Source organism: Salmo salar, chromosome ssa01 (assembly GCF_905237065.1).
Source record: "Salmo salar chromosome ssa01, Ssal_v3.1, whole genome shotgun sequence".
NCBI lineage: Eukaryota > Metazoa > Chordata > Actinopteri > Salmoniformes > Salmonidae > Salmo > Salmo salar.
In genome coordinates, this window is record NC_059442.1 from 127,526,467 (window position 1) to 127,545,509 (window position 19,043).

At 41.6% G+C, this 19,043-nt stretch overlaps 1 protein-coding gene across 4 annotated transcripts in view; it reads left to right on the top strand.

Moving 5' to 3' along the window:
- Nucleotides 1-15,741, top strand: part of LOC106561104 (contactin-associated protein-like 4) — a 206,707-nt gene extending 190,966 nt beyond the window's left edge. For 3 of the 4 annotated variants that reach the window (XM_045688516.1, XM_045688535.1, XM_045688540.1), the window contains 4 exons: nucleotides 3,599-3,686; nucleotides 10,332-10,550; nucleotides 11,021-11,092; nucleotides 13,764-15,741. In XM_045688516.1, coding sequence (XP_045544472.1) covers nucleotides 3,599-3,686; nucleotides 10,332-10,550; nucleotides 11,021-11,092; nucleotides 13,764-13,963 — 579 coding nt within the window. In that variant the 3' untranslated portion in view covers nucleotides 13,964-15,741. The remainder of the gene's footprint in view (nucleotides 1-3,598; nucleotides 3,687-10,331; nucleotides 10,551-11,020; nucleotides 11,093-13,763) is intronic. The other variant, XM_045688526.1, reaches the window with a different exon arrangement.
- Nucleotides 15,742-19,043: the final 3,302 nt, after the last annotated feature.

A 19,043-nucleotide genomic window follows, 5' to 3' on the forward strand; every position in this document is an offset into this window, starting at 1 on the left:
TCTGGGCAGTCCGGCAGCTCGGGCCAGTCTGGGCAGTCCGGCAGCTCGGGCCAGTCTGGGCAGTCCGGCAGCTCGGGCCATTCTGGGCAGTCCGGCAGCTCGGGCCAGTCTGGGCAGTCCGGCAGCTCGGGCCAGTCTGGGCAGTCCGGCAGCTCGGGCCAGTCTGGCCACTCCGGCAGCTCGGGGCAGTCTGGCCACTCCGGCAGCTCGGGGCAGTCTGGCCACTCCGGCAGTTCGGGGCAGTCTGGCCACTCCGGCAGTTCGGGGCAGTCTGGCCACTCCGGCAGTTCGGGGCAGTCTGGCCACTCCGGCAGTTCGGGGCAGTCTGGCCACTCCGGCAGTTCGGGGCAGTCTGGCCACTCCGGCAGTTCGGGGCAGTCTGGCCACTCCGGCAGTTCGGGGCAGTCTGGCCACTCCGGCAGTTCGGGGCAGTCTGGCCACTCCGGCAGTTCGGGGCAGTCTGGCCACTCCGGCAGTTCGGGGCAGTCTGGCCACTCCGGCAGTTCGGCGCAGTCTGGCCACTCCGGCAGTTCAGCGCAGTCTGGCCACTCCGGCAGTTCAGCGCAGTCTGGCCACTCCGGCGACTGTTGACTGGTGGGCAGCTCCGACGACTGTTGACTGGCGGGCAGCTCTGACGCCGTCAAACAGCCCTTGTGCCCCCCCCTAAAAAATTATTGGGGGTGCCTCTCGGTCTCCCTTACCCGTCGTGTCTCCCAGTCCTCGCCAGCCTTCTTCCGCTGCTTGGTCCTGTGTTGGTGGGGAATTCTGTCACGGCTTCCATCGTGGATATGAAAGGACGACCAAGGCGCAGCGGAAGTGTGGACACTCATGTTTCTTTAATTTACAAAAAAACAAGCAAAGTATCCACCGAAAAACAATAAACCAAAACAATAAACAGTACTTACAACGGTAACAGTGTGGCAGGCTCAAACCAACGCAGTGCACACAAACAATTCCCCACAACCCCCAGTGACAAACAACTCCTACATATATGACTCCCAATCAGGAACAACGATTCCCAGCTGTTCCTGATCAGGAGTCACAAGACACACACAAGACTGCCACGTCCTGACCCCCAAACTACTACACCAGCTCCATCTGCTGGTCAGGACGTGACAATCCCGGAGTTGCCTCTTCACTGTTGACGTTGAGACTGGTGTTTTGCGGGTACTATTTAATGAAGCTGCCAGTTGAGGACTTCTGAGGCGTCTGTTTCTCAAACTAGACACTCTAATGTGCTTGTCCTCTTTCTCAGTTGTGCACCGGGGCATCCCACTCCTCTTTCTATTCTGGTTCGAGCCAGTTTGCGCTGTGTGTGAAGGGAGTAGTACACAGCGTTGTACGAGATCTTCAGTTTCTTGGCAATTTCTTGCATGGAATAGCCTTCATTTCTCAGAACAAGAATAGGCTGACGAGTTTCAGAAGAAAGTTCTTTGTTTCTGGCCATTTTGAGCCTGTAATCGAACCCAGAAATGCTGATGCTCCAGATACTCAACTAGTCTAAAGAAGGCCTTATTGCTTATTGTTTTATTGCTTCTTTAATCAGGACAACAGTTTTTAGCTGTGCTAACTTATTTGCAAAAGGATTTTCTAATGATCAAATAGCCTTTTAAAATTATAAACTTGGATTAGCTGACACAACATGCCATTGGAACACAGGAGTGATGGTTGCTGTTAATGGGCGTCTGTACGCCTGTGTAGATATTCCATAAAAAATCTGCCGTTTCCTGCTACGATAGTCATTTACAACATTAACAATGTTTACACTGTATTTCTGATCAATTTGATGTTATTTTAATGGACATAAAATGTGTTTTTCTTTCAAAAACAAGGACATTTCTAAGTGACCCCAAACTTTTGAGCAGTAGTGTCTGTGAATAAGGTTTTCAGTTTTTTAGTTGTAATACATTTGCAAAAATGTCTAATAACCTGTTTTCACTTCGTCATTATGGGAGATTGTGTGTATATTGGTGAGGGATAAAATATATTTGATTCATTTTAGAATAACGCTGTAACATAACAAAATGTGGATCACAGGTTACTGAATACTTTCCGAATGCACTGTACCTTAGCGCAGTGGTTCTCTCGTGGGGTGCTAGTACTCCTTGGGGTACCTGACCTGTCCACAAGGGGTACTTGGGAAGATTCATAAGAACATAGTCCTGATGATTGGTTGCACATGAGGAGGTAATGCAAGCAGAGCAAAATGTAATTGAGTGTAATATAACCTAAAACGATTCAGAGCCACTTTCTTTTTGAAGAGGCAAGTATAGAGGCAAGTATAGACAAGTAGGTCTATATGCACTATATCTAACCTGCTGAGCTGTAAATGTAAGTGTATACATGTTAGCAGTGTGGGATCTGTGTCATGGTAAGTAAAAGTAATTAAGAAATGAAAGAACATCACTCCCAACAGATTTAGATATACAGTGAGATGTGATACAACTTGAGTATAGTGGATGAAGAGTGATGCAGGTTTTGCATACAGTAGTTCTGCTTCTTAAGACTGAAACTATCATGAAGTCAAAGTCCTTTGTCAACATCACAGTAAGCGACAACCCTAGGCTGTGCTGCAGAGCTGTACTTATTCAGAATGCACAGACACATTCCAACTCTCAGCCATTAAGCGGGCACACTCATTCACAATTTAAAGACATTTCAGGCAACATGAATGACTCTGAAGAAGAAAGGGAGGAGAAAAGGAATAGGATAGAGAAAAGTATAGATAAATCAATAGAAGTTTAAACATACAGTAGTCTTCCTAAGGGGTTGAAATCCGTGAGGAGACTGGCAGAATATGTTTTTAAATTTCATGAGTTGTAACACCAAAGTTGGTCGTCATTCTTCTCAGCCATTCTTCGAAAGACACATTTGGACAGCAAATTGATTTTTTTCCCATATATAGTAAACATGATTAATTAGATCATTCCAAATTTCTGTTCAGCATTGCCCTGATGCGATCAGAACCTGTCACTCTAGTTAACATGATATTAACCCCACTGCAGCACCCTTAGCTATTTTTAATTACAGTATAATGTTGTTAACTAAGTACTCTGTAACGGCAAGACCATACAAACACGCATATTTAGGCACCCCATTTATTCACCTCGTAATGAAAGAGTGCAAGTCCAATATGTGGGAATATTGTAATGCACTAGACTTCCATACTATTCTCATAGTGGACAACACTCGTAAGTGTTTACTTCCATGCTTCTGACCACCCAACAACATGTTCGAGTCTGACTAGTCAACAAAAAAAATCTATTTTGTTAAGCTACTGTTTGGCATTCTCAGCTAAACTGCATCAATTAGTGTAAGCTTTGAGTAGTAATCACATTTTCAATAATGTAAGTTCAACTCGAAAATCTGTCCAAGCTCTAGCACTGCTTTCCTTTTTTAATTGAATGGCAGAGACTGAACAGCCAAGCGATGATGTGTTTAAAGTACTTTGAAGAGCAGGGTTTAATTAAAACACTCTAAATGGAAGAGTACATTCTCCATCATCTGAAACATGAAAGTGTAAATTGTATTTTTTTTATCCCCAATTTGACTATTCAACAAAGTGTTTACAGGTTCTATTTTGCTTCTTTTTTTTTAGATTGACCAGCACAGAAGGGAAGACTTCAATCTCACATCTGATACAGAATTCAATGCTATCAAGTCAGTTGTCCTTGGGAAAGTGCAAGGTGAGAAATATACAGATGTGGGATCTTAATTTGATCACTCTTTTGTTGCTGAGAATTTTCCTGCACAGCAGGAAATGCAAACTTGTAGTGTATTCGAAGTTTAAAAAGGCTTCAAAAGTTTGTAATTTCCACTTTAAAATGTCAGACTTCATGAAAAATGTATCAACCCTTACAGAAAACGTCCATTAATTATAATCCACATAATAATTCACATTTCCTGTTGCTGCATGATTATTTTTATGCTGTAGAAAACTGGCTCAAATTAAGATCCTACATCTGTACGACAGGATTATTAAGATGATGAAGGAGAAAGCCATTGAATAAAGAATGCTGAAAGGTGTTTGGCCGTGTCTCTCGAACACAGAACTAAAGAGCTGGTTACAATCCCACTCGCCAGAAGCTTTTATATCAAATAAAAATATGGATGGAATCATTATGTATTATTATGTGCATTTTAGTGCTATATAGGAGGATGATAAACTGCTGGGGCAAATGCAGATGTATTACAGTATTGTTTGTTCAGTCAGGCAATCAAAATTCGACATGACATGTCATGATTGGTGCATGTCTGTTTACTTAAAGTCTGAATAATATCGGCTTTATGCATTGTTATTGTCTATCCCCTGCTTCAGAAATAGGGCACTTTATGCAGGTCTAATGCCAATGTATTTGCTTCAAAATAGGACACCTGTTTTTAATAGTAATGAGGAATGATTGAAAGGAACAGATGCAAAACATACAGTCTAGTGCATTCTGAAAAATTTGAACAAACAAAACAAGTAAAATAATGCTCTCATTCTAGGCCAACCTACAGTATATGTCAGATGCAAACCATTTCAATTAATCTGTGACAATGTCAAGAATGTCACAATAACAAAGTCATACAGTAGCTACTGTGACATTGTTATTGACTTCTTTATGACCTTTCAAGAAGCTCCATTAGTCTAAAATCTGAATAATCCAGTATAGCTCTGGGCTATAATGACATGTGGGGCTAAGGGGTCTGCTCTCTGGTCATGTGGGACACACACACACCACACACGCGCACACACACACACAGCTCAGGGTTTAACACCATAGTGTCCACAAAGCTCATCACTAAGCTAAGGACCCTGAAACTTAACACCTCCCTCCACAACTGGATCCTGGACTTCCTGACAGGCTGCTGCCAGGTGGTAAGGGTAGGCTATAACATATCTGCCACGCTGATCCTCAACACGGGAGCCCCTCAGGGATGCGTGCTTAATCCCCTCCTGTACTCCCTGTTCACCCACGACTGCGTGGCCAAGCACGACTCCAACAGCATCATTAAGTTTGCCGACGACACAACGGTGGTAGGCCTGATCACAGACAACAATGAGACAGCCTATAGGGAGAAGGTCAGAGACCTGACAGTGTGGTTCCAGGACAACAACCTCTCCCTCAACGTGGTCAAGACAAAGGAGATGATTATAGACTACAGGAAAAGGAGGGCCGAGTACTCCCCCATTCACATCGACGCGGCTGTAGTGGAGCAGCTTCAAGTTCCTTGGTGTCCAAATCAACAACAAGCTATCGTGGCCCAAGGACACCAAGACAGTCGTGAAGAGGGCACGACAATGCCTTTTCCCACTCAGGAGACTGAAATATTTGGCATGGGTCCTCAGATCCTCAAAACGTTATACAGCTGCACCATCGAGAGCATCCTGACTGGTTGCATCACCGCCTGGTATGGCAACTGCACGGCCTCCGACCACAAGGCGCTACTGAGGGTAGTGCGTACGGCCAAGCTTCCTGCCATCCAGGACCTCTATACCAGGCGGTGACAGAGGAAGGCTCAAAAATCGTCAAAGACTCCAGTCACCCAAATCACAGTCTGTTCTCTCTGCTACCTCGCGGCAAGCGGTACCGGAGCGCCAAGTCTAGCTCCAAAATGCTCCTTACAGATTCTACTGTACACCCAAGCCATACTGTTGAACAATTAATCAAATGGCTACCCGGACCATTTGCATTAACGCCTGCATTAGCTGCTGCTACTTGCTGTTTATTATCTATGAATAGTCTCTTTACCCCTACCTACAGTACCAGTCAAAAGTTTGGACTCACCTACTCATTAAAGGGTTTTTCTTTATTTTACTATTTTCTACATTGTAGCATAATAGTGAAGACATCAAAACTATGAAATAACACATATGGAATCATGTAGTAACCAAAAAAGTGTTAAACAAATAAAAATATATTTTATATTCTTCAAAGTAGCCACCCTTTGCCTTGATGACAGCTTTGCACACTATTGGAATTCTCTCAACCAGCTTCACCTGTAATGCTTTTCCAACAGTCTTGAAGGAGTTCCCACATATACTGAGCACTTGTAGGCTGCTTATCCTTCGCTCTGAACTCCAACTCATCCCAAACCATCTCAATTGGGTTAAGGTCAGATGATTGTGGAGGCCAGGTCATCGGATGCAGCGCTCCATCACTCTCCCTCTTGATCAAATAGCCCTTACACAGCCTGGAGGTGTGATTTGGGACATTGTCCTGTTGGAAAACAAATGATAGTCCCACTAATCGCAAACCAGATGGGATGGCGTATCGCTGCAGAATGCTGTGGTAGCCATGCTGGTTAACCTCTCTAGGGTATGTGGGACGAAATCGTCCCACCTACTCAACAGCCAGTGGAATCCTGTGGCGCGATATTCAAATACCTTAGAAATGCTATTACTTCAATTTCTCAAACATATGACTATTTTACACCATTTTAAAGACAAGACTCTCGTTAATCTAACCACACTGTCCGATTTCAAAAAGGCTTTACTACGAAAACAAAACATTAGATTATGTCAGCAGAGTACCCAGCCAGAAATAATCAGACACCCATTTTTCAAGCTAGCATATAATGTCACATAAACCCAAACAACAGCTAAATGCAGCACTAACCTTTGATGATCTTCATCAGATGACACTCCTAGGACATTATGTTATACAATACATGCATGTTTTGTTCAATCAAGTTCATATTTATATCAAAAACCAGCTTTTTACATTAGCATGTGACGTTCAGAACTAGCATACCCACCACAAACTTCCGGTAAATTTACTAAATTACTCACGATAAACGTTCACAAAAAACATAACAATTATTTAAAGAATTATAGATACAGAACTCCTTTATGCAATCGCTATGTCTGATTTTAAAATACCTTTTCGGCAAAAGCACATTTTGCAATATTCTGAGTAGACCACCCACCAAGTTTGGCACTCACCAAACTCAGATTTACTGTAAGAAAAATTGGATTACCTTTGCTGTTCTTCGTCAGAATGCACTCCCAGGACTTCTACTTCAATAACAAATGTTGGTTTCGTTCAAAATAATCCATAGTTATGTTCAAATATCCTCTGTTTTGTTCGTGCGTTCAAGACACTATCCGAAGGGTAACGAAGTGTGACGCGCCGGCGCGTATCATGACCAAAAAATTTGAAATATTCCATTACCGTACTTCGAAGCATGTCAAACGCTGTTTAAAATCAATTTTTATGCAATTGTTCTCGTAAAAAAGCGATAATATTCCAACCGGGAAACCCTGTTTTCGTTCAAAGACTAAAAATCTAAAATGGACTCTTCTCGTGCATGCGTGCGCCAGTCTCATTGTTCTCTGATCGACCACTTACCAAATGCGCTACTGTTTTTCAGCCATGGCCTGCAAAGTCATCATTCAACGTTCTGCCGCCTTCTAAGAGCCTATGGGAGCCCTAGGAAGTGTCACGTTACAGCAGAGATCCTCAGTTTTCAATAAAGAGAGTGTAGAAGGCCAAGAAATGTTCAGAGAGGGCACTTCCTGTAAGGAATCTTCTCAATTTTTTGCCTGCCATATGAGTTCTGTTATACTCACAGACACCATTCAAACAGTTTTAGAAACTTTAGGGTGTTTTCTATATCAATCAAACAACTATATGCATATTCTAGTTTCTGGGCAGTAGTAATAACCAGATTAAATCGGGTACGTTTTTTATCCGGCCGTGCAAATACTGCCCCCTACCCTAGAGAGGTTAAGTGTGCCTACTAAATTAATCACTAACAGTGTCACCAGCAAAGCACCCCCACACCATCATATCTCCTCCTCCATGCTTCACGGTGGGAACCACACATGCGGACATCATCCATTCACTCACTCTGCGTCTTACAAAGACACAGCGGTTGGAACCAAAAATGTAACATTTTAAACACCGGTTTAATGTCCACTGCTCGTTTTTCTTGGCCCAAGAAAGTCTCTTCGTATTATTAGTGTCCTTTAGAAGTGGTTTCTTTCCAGAAATTTGACCATGAAGGCCTGATTCAAGCAGTTCCCTCTGAACAGTTGATGTTGAGATGTCTATTACTTGAACTCTGTGAAGCATTTATTTGGGTTGCAATTCCTGAGGCTTGTAACTCTAAGGACCGTCCGTATCCTCTGCAGCAGAGGTAACTCTGGGTCTTCCTTTCCTGTGGCGGTCCTCATGAGAGCCATTTTCATCATATCGCTTGATGGTTTTTGCGACTGCACTTGAAGAAACTTTAAAAGTTTCCAGATTGACTGATCTTCATGTCTAATGATGGACTGTTGTTTCTCTTTGCTTATTTGAGCTGTTCTTGCCATAATATGGACTCGGTCTTTTACCAAATAGGGCTATCTTCTGTATACCACCCTTACCTTGTCACAACACAGATGTTTGGCTCAAACGCATTTTAAGAAGGAAATAAATTCCACTATTTAACTTTAACAAGGCACACCTGTTAATTGAAATGCATTCCCATTGACTACCCCATGAAGCTGGTTGAGAGAATGCCAAGTGTGCAAAGCTGTCATCAAGGCAAAGGGTGGCTACTTTTAAGAATCTCAAAACTAAAATATTTGTTAACACTTTTTTGGTTACTACATGATTCCATATGTGTTATTTCATAGTTTTGATGCCTTCACTATTATTTTACAATGTAGAAAATAGTAATAATAAAGAAAACTCCTTGAATGAGTATGTGTGTCCAAACTTTTGACTGTTACTATACATGTAAATATTACCTCAGTTACCTTGACTTACCTGTACCCCCGCACATTAACTCTGTACTGGTACCCCCTGAAGAATTTCACTGTAAGGTCTACAACTGTTGTATTCAGCGCATGTGGCAAATACAATTTTATTTCACACACACACACACACACACACACACACACACACACACACACACACACACACACACACACACACACACACACACACACACACACACACACACACACACACACACACAGAGCTCTGTGGGAGTGTAGTGTATCTCAGATGACCTGAACCATGTTAACACGTGACCAGGTCCTCGCTCTTCTCTAACCCCTCCACCCTGCTGCAGTCTGTGTGTCATATCAGGATCAGAGAGCTGGCATGAAAGTGGTTTCAGTGTCCTTCCCAGCAACACCTGTCATCAATCACTCTAACAAATTGACCTGTAATGAATGCAGAGGGGAGGGTGAGAGGAGTAGGAGAGGGGGAAAGAGAGAGGAGTAGGAGAGGGGGAAAGGGAGAGAGAGAGAGGAGTAGGAGAGAGACAGGGAGAGTCATAGAGAGACTAAGAGAAAGAGGGGAGGGGAAAGGGAGAGAGATAGGTAGAGAGGGAGAGATAAAGAGAGAGTCACTCAGAGAGTAAGAGAGCGAGAGAGGGGATAAAGGCAGAGAGAGTGAGTAGGAGAGAGCCAGAGAAAGAAGGAGAGAGAGAAAGATGAGAGTATATCGATGAGGTCTGACTGAGGAGAAATAGCTATCTGGCTGTTGTAAGAAAGAAGGATACCTTCAGGATACAGTAGCAGTGTGATACAGTGTGATGCTGTACAATGCCATCAGCTCACTGCCTTCCATCCCATTCATTTTAAGAGCACTTATAACCATGAAAATTCCCATCATTAAATTCATAGTCATTGGTCATTTGGAAAAGACAGTGACCCAGTTTCCCTGGTAAACATGGGGTTTCACTGGATCCAAGCCAGTGAAATGGGGGCAGTGTTTCTGGGGTCTCTCATTATCTTCTTCATGTCTAGATTCAGATTCAGAGTGTTTAATAGTCTTATGTACAGGGTTGCAGGTGTGATTGCAGTGTCCAGTGAAAATCTTAGGCTCTGAGCTCGAACATGCAGGACTAAGTGAAATAAAATAATACATCATAACAACTGTGGCAGTGATTAATAAATAAATGTCAATTGGGGTGGAGGCAGATTAAAGACTGTTGAGGGGTTGTGGGGCGGGGCGGTGACCATAAAGAGAGCAGCATGACCATTGAGGGTGTGTGGGGACCAACTGAAAGAAAAACATCTATACATATTAACAACTGCAACAGTGATGAATATCGTTGGGGTGGGGGCAGAGAAAAAGTCTGTTGGGGGGGTGGGGGAGGATGTCCCTAGGAGGAGCAGCATGGAAGGTAAGTGACCATTGGGAGGGTGTGGGGGGAAAATGTCCATAGGGGGAGTAGCAGCTATTGATAGCTGTCAATGAATTAGACTATCTGCCAAATCAATCAATAATACACTGAGAGAGCAGTGAATCCTACTACTTTTACCCTAGACTGATCACTATATCGGATCTCACTGACTGTTTCTGCATTTCTGTGCGTGTGCGTGCTTGCGTATGCGTTTGTGTGTTAAGAGTCTGGTGAGCTGGATCCAGAGATTGCCAGGCTGAACTCCCTGGGTTTCAGTGGCTGTCTGTCGGTTGTCCAGTTTAACTCCATCACTCCACTGAAGGCAGCGCTACTCTACCCAAACACCAGCCCAGTCATAGTGACAGGACCCCTAGCTGAGTCCACCTGTGGTTCCTCATCTCCAGCCAATCCCTACCCAGCCGAAACCACACACCCCCTATCAGGTAAGAGGGGAGGATTCAAGTTCTCCCTAGCTATTCTGGTGGGTGGAGTCTTTGGTGAAGGGCGGGACTTTCGCTCTCTTTCTGTTTGAGTGCTTTTTGTTTTGCTTTAACTCCACTTGAGAATCTACTTTTTTTTTCTGAACCTCTTTTCAAACTTTATCAAGGGCCCATTTAATACGTACACCATCTTCCTTGATCATTAACTGAGAATGAAACTGATTCCACTGTGGCAGATTAGTTAATTAATTTGTACGAGAGAGATTTCTCATTTGGTCATCCTCATGCAGTTTATGACTGAGGGCGTAGTATTAAATGAACCCTGCATGGACTGATGATGACTTCTGTTACTGATTCCCTCTCTCTCTTTTGTCTTTCTTATCCTTTCTTTTCTCCTCTATCTCTACTTCTTTTTCTGCTGTCTCTCGCTCTCTATTTCTCTGTCTCTCTTTCTGTGTATCTCTCTGCTGTAGATCATTCAGGTACACTAGGTACTGGTGAGCCTATAGTTAATGCAATCAAGAGTGACTCTGCATTGATTGGAGGTAACAGGAACATATTTCTCATGTCATAATAAACCATAGTTGTATTTAGTGAAACAACATAATGGCAAGTATTAAATTATTCTGGTCAAAATAGAGAAAGTTGGGACTCCCGGGTGGCGCAGTGGTCTAAGGCATTGCATCGCAGTGCTAGCTGTGCCACCAGAGATTCTGGGTTTGAGTCCAGGCTCTGTCGCAGCCGGCCGTGACCGGGAGGCCCATGGGGCGGTGCACAATTGGCCCAGCGTCGTCCGGGTTAGGGAGGGTTTGGCCGGCAGGGACATTCTTGTCTCATCGTGCACTAGCAACTCCTGTGGCGGGCTGGGCGCAGTGCATGCTGACCAGGTATGGTGTTTCCTCCGACACATTGGTGCGGCTGGCTTCTGGGTTGGATGTGCATTGTGTCAAGAAGCAGTGCGGCTTGGTTGGGTTGTGTTTCGGGGGATGGCTCTCGATGTCACGACTTCCGCCGAAGTCGGCCCCTCTCCTTGTTCGGGCGGCATTCGGCGGTCGACGTCACCGGTTTACTAGTCGCCACCGATCCATGTTTCCTTGTTCGTTTTGTTTTGTCTTAATTATACACACCTGTTTTCAATTCCCCTATTATGTTCCCTATTTAACCCTCTGGCTTCCATTTCTGTTTTGTCCGTGATTGTTCTTTGTCAGTGGTTGTTGGAGGTGTTTCTCCTCACCCTGTTATTTTGCTGTTGGAGATTTTGACTTTGGTTTTTGAGTAAACAAGACTGTTTGGAACTCAACCTGTGTCCTGCGCCTGACTCCGCTACGTCTCCAAACCAAAAGCGTTACACTCGACCTTTGCCTCTCCCGAGTCCATACGAGCGTTGCAGCGATGAGACAAGACTGTAACTATTACAAATTGGTTAAAAAATAAAAATTTAAAATAGAGAACGTTGATGATACAGGGCTCATTTTTGGGATACTGAAGCATTTTTTCTTCTTTTGACTATATATTTCAAAAGTGAAATCAAACAATGACTGAGGTTAAAGTGCAGACTGTCAGATTTAATTTGAGGGTATTTTCATCCAAATTTGGTGAACCGTTTAGAAATTACATAATGAGTGAGAAAGTTACAGATGGACAAATATCATACCCCTCAAAAAATGCTAACCTACACTGTTATTGTAATGGTGCGAGGTTCGCATGTCTTGGGGGTATGATATTTGTGCGACTGTAACTTTCTAACTCATCCTTATTCACAATTCATTCAGGATGATCTGTAATCATGATAGCATCCACATTAATGTAGAAGTGTTTATAAACACATTCTATTGTTATTTACAATAAAAGTTACTCCAAAATGACACAATACATTATTTATCATTCATTTCTATTGGGCACAAAATAATCTGAAACACAACCAAAACAAAGAGCAAATGCATCCAACAAATGTGTAGAGTGACAAGCTTGATGTAATCATTGGGTGCTATGAATATTGGAACAAATACTTAATTTTTTACTACTTGAATACACATTTAAGTGAATTTGTCTCAATACTTTTTCTCCCCTAAAATGGGAGCACTATGCACAAAAAGTGCTGTAATTTCTATACCCGAAATGGATGAAAATAACCTCAAATTAAAGCTGACAGTCTGCACTTTCACCACAAATCATGTTTTGAGTTCAAATCCAAACTTTTGGAGTATAGAGCCAAAATAAGAAAAAATGCTTCACTGTTCCAATAATTACAGAGGGCACTGTATTTGTTTTTCTCAGAGACAACACTGTATAATTACAATTTTAATTAAATAAATGAAATATTTCAGCAATTGATATGGCATATTTGCAGCATCACATCACAAAAGTTTTAAGCGACTATCGCCACAGATTCAAAGTCAAGGTTGATTAATTCCCATCCGTTACAATTGCTGGAATGTAGAAAGTAGTTCAAAGTCATCCTTATACAGGCTGATTCAGTGCCAAATGCACAAAGGACAGCAAAACTAATTAAACGTTTAAATAAATTATTTGCTGATTAAGGAACTTTTTACAGCTATCTTCAAATACTTTGTCATTTTAAAACCACTGTAATATACCATTAAATTGGGTCTGGCCGTATTCTGGCTTCCTAATAAGATATATTATTTTCTCTTGATAATGAAATGCACCATGCATAGCATAGCAGTGTACAAGGACTGTAGCTAAGGTTTATGAAATGAATGCCTGCGACATTTGCGAGAATTGAACTGGATTTCTTTGTGCCGTGCCTTGCACAGAGATGAACTACGGCTTTCAGAAGCTTGTGTAATGCCTTTTAGAGTTTAGATTAGCAACAGAAATCAGACAGGCTGGGTAATAGCAATGAAATACCCACAGGATAAATTGGCATATTATTTCTGTTAAGGCTCCCATGCCATAGACAGATTTCACGGAACAAAACTTGGAGATGAGAAAGGCATTAATCTGGTCTCAAAGCCACTGTGCTTTCTCTGTCTTTGCTTCTGAAACCCATGCAGATGTCACAGTTACACAATGTGAAATGATCATAATTAGTTGCTAGTTAGAATTCTTTAGTGTTCTCCAAAAAACCCTCTTCTCTTGTCGAAGTGCATTTTTTCTGTAACAACATAAGGAATAGTGAATGTGAATTCATTTTGATTTGAAATATGTGCCCTTGTCTTGTTTCATAACTCAATGTGTTGTACTCCTCTGCAGGTGTGATTGCTGTGGTAATATTTGTGATTCTGTCTGCGTTGGCAATAATGGTAAGGTTCCTGTATCGACGGAAAGAGACGTTCCACAGCCAAGAACCAAAAAGCATCAAACCTGAGGCAGACAGTCCTGAGTACCCTTTCCACAGCGAGCCCACCTCACAGAACGTACTAAGTGAAAACCAAAAGGAGTATTTCATATAGGTCCATCTGTCCACCCCCGGACCTTCTCAATGTTGGACTTATCCAGTGAATCTGATTATTAAGGAAGTACAGAAATGCCTTCCGAGCCCTAGAGACATTAATTACATTCATAGTGCATTACACACACATGCAGTAAAAGACCCCCAGCAACTGTCAAAACAAGATGGCTGACCAAAATGTGGAGAAGATAAAAAAATATTCTATCAATTCGTCCATGTATTGTTTTTTCTTGTTTTACTGGGTGTTGTTTTTTATATACTACACTGAACAAAAATATAAACACAACGTGTAAAGTGTTGGTCGCATGTTTCATGAGCTGAAATAAGAGCCCATAAATGTTCCATACGCACAAAAAGCTTGTTTCTCTGAAATGTTGTGCACAAATTTGTTTACTTCCCTGTTAATGAGCATTTCTCCTTTGCCAAGATAAACCATCCAACTGACAGGTGTGGCATATCAAGAAGCTGAATAAACCGCATGATTATTACACAGGTGCACTTTGGGACAATAAAAGGCCACTCTAAGATATGCAGTTTTGTCACAGAACACAATGACACAGATGTCTCAAGTTTTGAGGGAGTGTGCAATTGGCATTGAATGTTAATTTCTCAACAATAAGTTGCCTCCAACATCACTTTTGAAGAATGTACAGTACGTCCAACTAGCCTCACAACCGCAGACCATGTGTATGGCATCGTGTGTGCAAGCAGTTTGCTGATGTCAACGTTGTGAACAGAGTGCTCCATGGTGATGGTGGGATTATGGTATAGGCTGGCATAAACTACGGACAACGAACACAATTGTATTTTATCAAATGGCAATTTGAATGCAACAAAATACCATGAAGAGATCCTGAGGCCCATTGTGAGGCCCATTTTTTTTAAAGGTATCTGACCGAAAGATGCATATCTGTATTCCCGGTCATATGAAATCCATAGATTAGGGCCGAATGAATTTATTTAAATTGACTGATATCCTCATATGAACTGTAACTCAGTAAAATCAATGAAATTGTTGCATGTTGTGTTTATATTTTTGTTCAGTATAGGTACTGGTGATATGACACAGAAGTGTTAATGATATAGACATTGAAAGGTGTTGATACTGTCATTCATGGGACTGTAAATATTCTTAAAAATGTCAATGTTGAATTAATTAATGTCTTTATAACAATCGCTGTCTAATATTCTTCTCCGGTGATACAATACCTAAAAGATGATAATAACATACACTAGAGGGATTTATATGTACCTGCAGTATGGTTATGAAGATGAAAATAAATGTTTGGACTATTGAGTTGAAAATATTTTGCTATTATATTGATGAATGTTGGCTTCATGTAGTGTTAACATGTCTGAGCCATGCAGAATCCCTCTAAAGTACACTCCACATATAGTACTGTGTATTTACATATTTACAATATGGCACACCAAGTTTCTCTGGTACTACAGTAAAAGCATCAGATCAAACCAATCTACCAAAATACATATAACCCTTTAGAAATGGGTATGACTCAAGCAGGGGGGGGGGAAATCCCCCCATCCCCCCTACAATTTGCACCCTGCATAGCAATGAACATTGAACAAATGAAAATAACGAAAATTCCACTGACAAAACTTGTATGTTAATACAGTATTATGTTCCATACAGTATGTATGATTTTTCATTTGGGGGGGGGACTTTTCTGTACTTCAGACAGTTCCTGTGCAAGCATTACCTGTAATTTTATGTGCTTTCTCTGCATTATCCTGGACAAAAATAAAGCATTACCATTTAAACACCGCTTCCTTACCTCCCGCAAGTAGACCCCTTTAACAGATCGAGTTCTCAGAAAATCTTTGACCAGAACTCAAAACACAAGGCTCGCTCAAAAATGTTCTGTCTGATTGTTACCTTCCTTTTAATGACAATGCAGGAGAAGTATTTAATATTTTTTTAAATGCTAATCTTTATGAAAATACATGGTTTGGTTTACCTGACAGACAGACAGGTCGGGTGGCATAGTGATTCACAGGTAACAAGGGGATAATCAGAGGAAAATAATCTGTGAGACGCTGACAGAGAAGAAGAGAAGACATCTGATGAAAGCCGAACTGTCGAGATATAATTGAAAATATAAAACACTAGTGTGTCTTCATTTGGCTCAGGCTCGAACAATGGCACAGAGTAAAGCAGGGAGGTAAAGAGGAGAGGATTGTCAAAAGAGGCAGTTAATCACACAAACACTTTTTTTTCTGTTCTGCTCTCCGTGTTAGCTGGACTCGGTAGCACTTCAGTTTACAGTGCTGAAATAACGGTAACGTCTGGACAACAAGGGAATAATACTGCAATGAACAGGTAAGAACACATTAATAATCTGTTAGTAGTTTGTATGTAGCTGCTAAATACTGATGTAAAGTGATATGAATTTTCCTTGTTGTTATGAAACAATTATTAATTACTGAAGAATTATCAATAATAGAGGCTAATAAGCAGAAGTTATGTAGTAAGTATTTAAGGCCATGACAAGGTGAAAAATCTGTTTATGTGCCCTTGAGCAAGGCACTGAACCCTAATTTGCTCCAGGGGTGTTGTACTTCTATGGCTGACCCTGAAAAACACCACATTTCACTGCACCTATCCAATGTATGTGACAATAAAAACATCTTTACCTGTATTTTTTTGTAATTCAGAACTGTTTTATTCAGACTATCTAAGAATATTACTGTTACTAGTAGCTAGCTCTGGTCCACACTAGCTCTGGTCCAGGGCATAGCTAGTAACTCTGGTCCACGCTAGCTCTGGTCTAGGGCATAGCTTGTAGCTAGCTAGCTCTGGTTCACAATAACTAGCTCTGACCCAGGGTGTAGCCAGTAGCTAGCTAGATAGCTCTGATCTGCACTAACTAGCTCTGTTCCAGAGTGTTGCTAGTAGCTTAAGAGTGCTCATCTGCACTAGCTCTGATCCAGGGTGTATCTAATAGCTAGCTAGCTAGCTTTGGTCCAGCTCTCATCTGAAATGTAGCTAGTAGTTAGCTAGCTCTGGTCCGCACTAATTAGCTCTGGTCTAGCTCTGGTCTGCACTAATTAGCTCTGGTCCAGGGCATAGCTAGTAGCTACCTAGCTCTGGCCCGAACTAGCGCTGATCCTCACTAGCTCTGGTTCAGAGCGTAGCTAGCTACTTAGCTAGTAGATAGCTAGCTAATTAGTAACTAGCTAGTAGCTAGCAAAAATATTACTGTTGATTACTTTTGAATAATAGTACTTAAGATAATGAAATACTTTTCATGTTTTCTAACAAATGTATTATATGAGTCTGCTTCGATGCTTGCTGAGGAGAAGTGTGTGCAGCATGGAAAGGCTTGCCATTTAATGTAATTGCTTTGCACTGTATTTATTCGCTGTAGGTATTTAATCTCATCCAGTAATAAAAGACCAGAACCACTAGCAGTGTGTCCTGTGTCCAGTCAATCTACATGCACCACAACACAACGCAGATCTGAAGCCAGAGCGCAGTAAGCAGTGCATTCCAACATACTGTAGGCCCAGACCAGTTATATTAACAATAAATTAAGTTCCATTTATGAACATAGTAGCTTACCGTAATTTCCGGACTATAAGCCGCAACTTTTTTCCCACGCTTTGAACCTCGCGGCTTAAACAATGACGCGACTAATATATGGATTTTTCCCGCTTTCAATTTTTTTTGAAAGGAGATGACTTCAGTGGTTTCAGTGCACAGGAGGAGGAAGATAGTGACCAATCTTGGTAGGCTACTGTTTAATGCAATTTTTTATTTTTTGTTACAAGCCGTGTTTTGTAAAAGCCTATTTATTTTTGTTACAAGCCGTGTTTCGTTATTAAAGCCTATTTATTTTTGTCACAAGCCGTGTTTCGTTAAAGCCTGTGTAAAGTTAATTTGTTTCAATGTACCGGTAGGCACCTGCGGCTTATAGACATGTGCGGCTTATTTATGTTCAAAATAATATATATTTTTTTTAAATTCAGTGGGTGCGGCTTATATTCAGGTGCGCTCAATAGTCCGGAAATTACGGTAATTACTTGTGACTGTGTCAATCTGTCTGGGCAGAAATTGCATGAAATGAAGTCTGATATACCTAAAAGTAAAGTTAGAAAGAAAGACAGTGAGGTACACAGAAACTATGGTGAAACTATTAAGAAAACTGTAGGCTATTACACTATTATTTATCATTAGGCTACTGATTGTCAGAGGCTTGAAAAATGAGCAAATGGATTTGAAAGCGGGTGGTATAGCCCACCCTCCAAAATGCCATGTGGTTAAACGAGAACACTGACATTTTGCCAAGGCAGAGATGAATGGCCCACACCGAGACGCTCATGGACAGCAATGGATGCATAAATTCTGGCCTAATGACAATCGCCAAATGTCATTACACTTTGTGGTGTTTTGTGTAACAGATGTCTCTTTCCATTCACCACTGTTTGGAGGCTGGAAATATGTTGTGAGTGGATGAACCTGCACGGGTAGCCTAGTAAAGGAGCCCTTTTAAGTGATTGACAATCAGATGAAAACATAATGACTGGTTGTGTTTATGCCACAATAAAAGGTCATACATTTTAGAAGTTGAATGACAAATCTTTACGACTACACTCTTGGGAAAAAAGGTGCTAAGTAAAACTGTAGAGGGTTCTTTGGTTTGTCCCCATAGGGAACCCTTATTGGTGCTGGGTAGAACCCTTTGCAGAGAAACCTCTATGTAGGGTTCTTCAAAGAACCCCCTGCATATGGTCCTAACTAGATCCCTCTATGAAGGGTTCTGCCTAAAAAACTCTATGAAGGGATCTACTAAGAACCCTTTTATCTTTGGAGGGTTCTTCCTAGAACCCTCTATGAATGGTTCCACCACCCTTATTAGCCTTTTCTTTGAGAGTCTAGTTATAAATAATCTTAGGGATAGGTGTCCCGTCAAAGAGACAGTTGTAAATCATGCAGTGCCTTGTGTCACGGGCACAGATTTTAGAGAAACAACAAATGTCGGTACATATAAGTGTCTTATATCGGCTGAAAGCTTAAATTCTTGTTAATATAACTGCACTGTCCAATTTACACTAGCTATTAC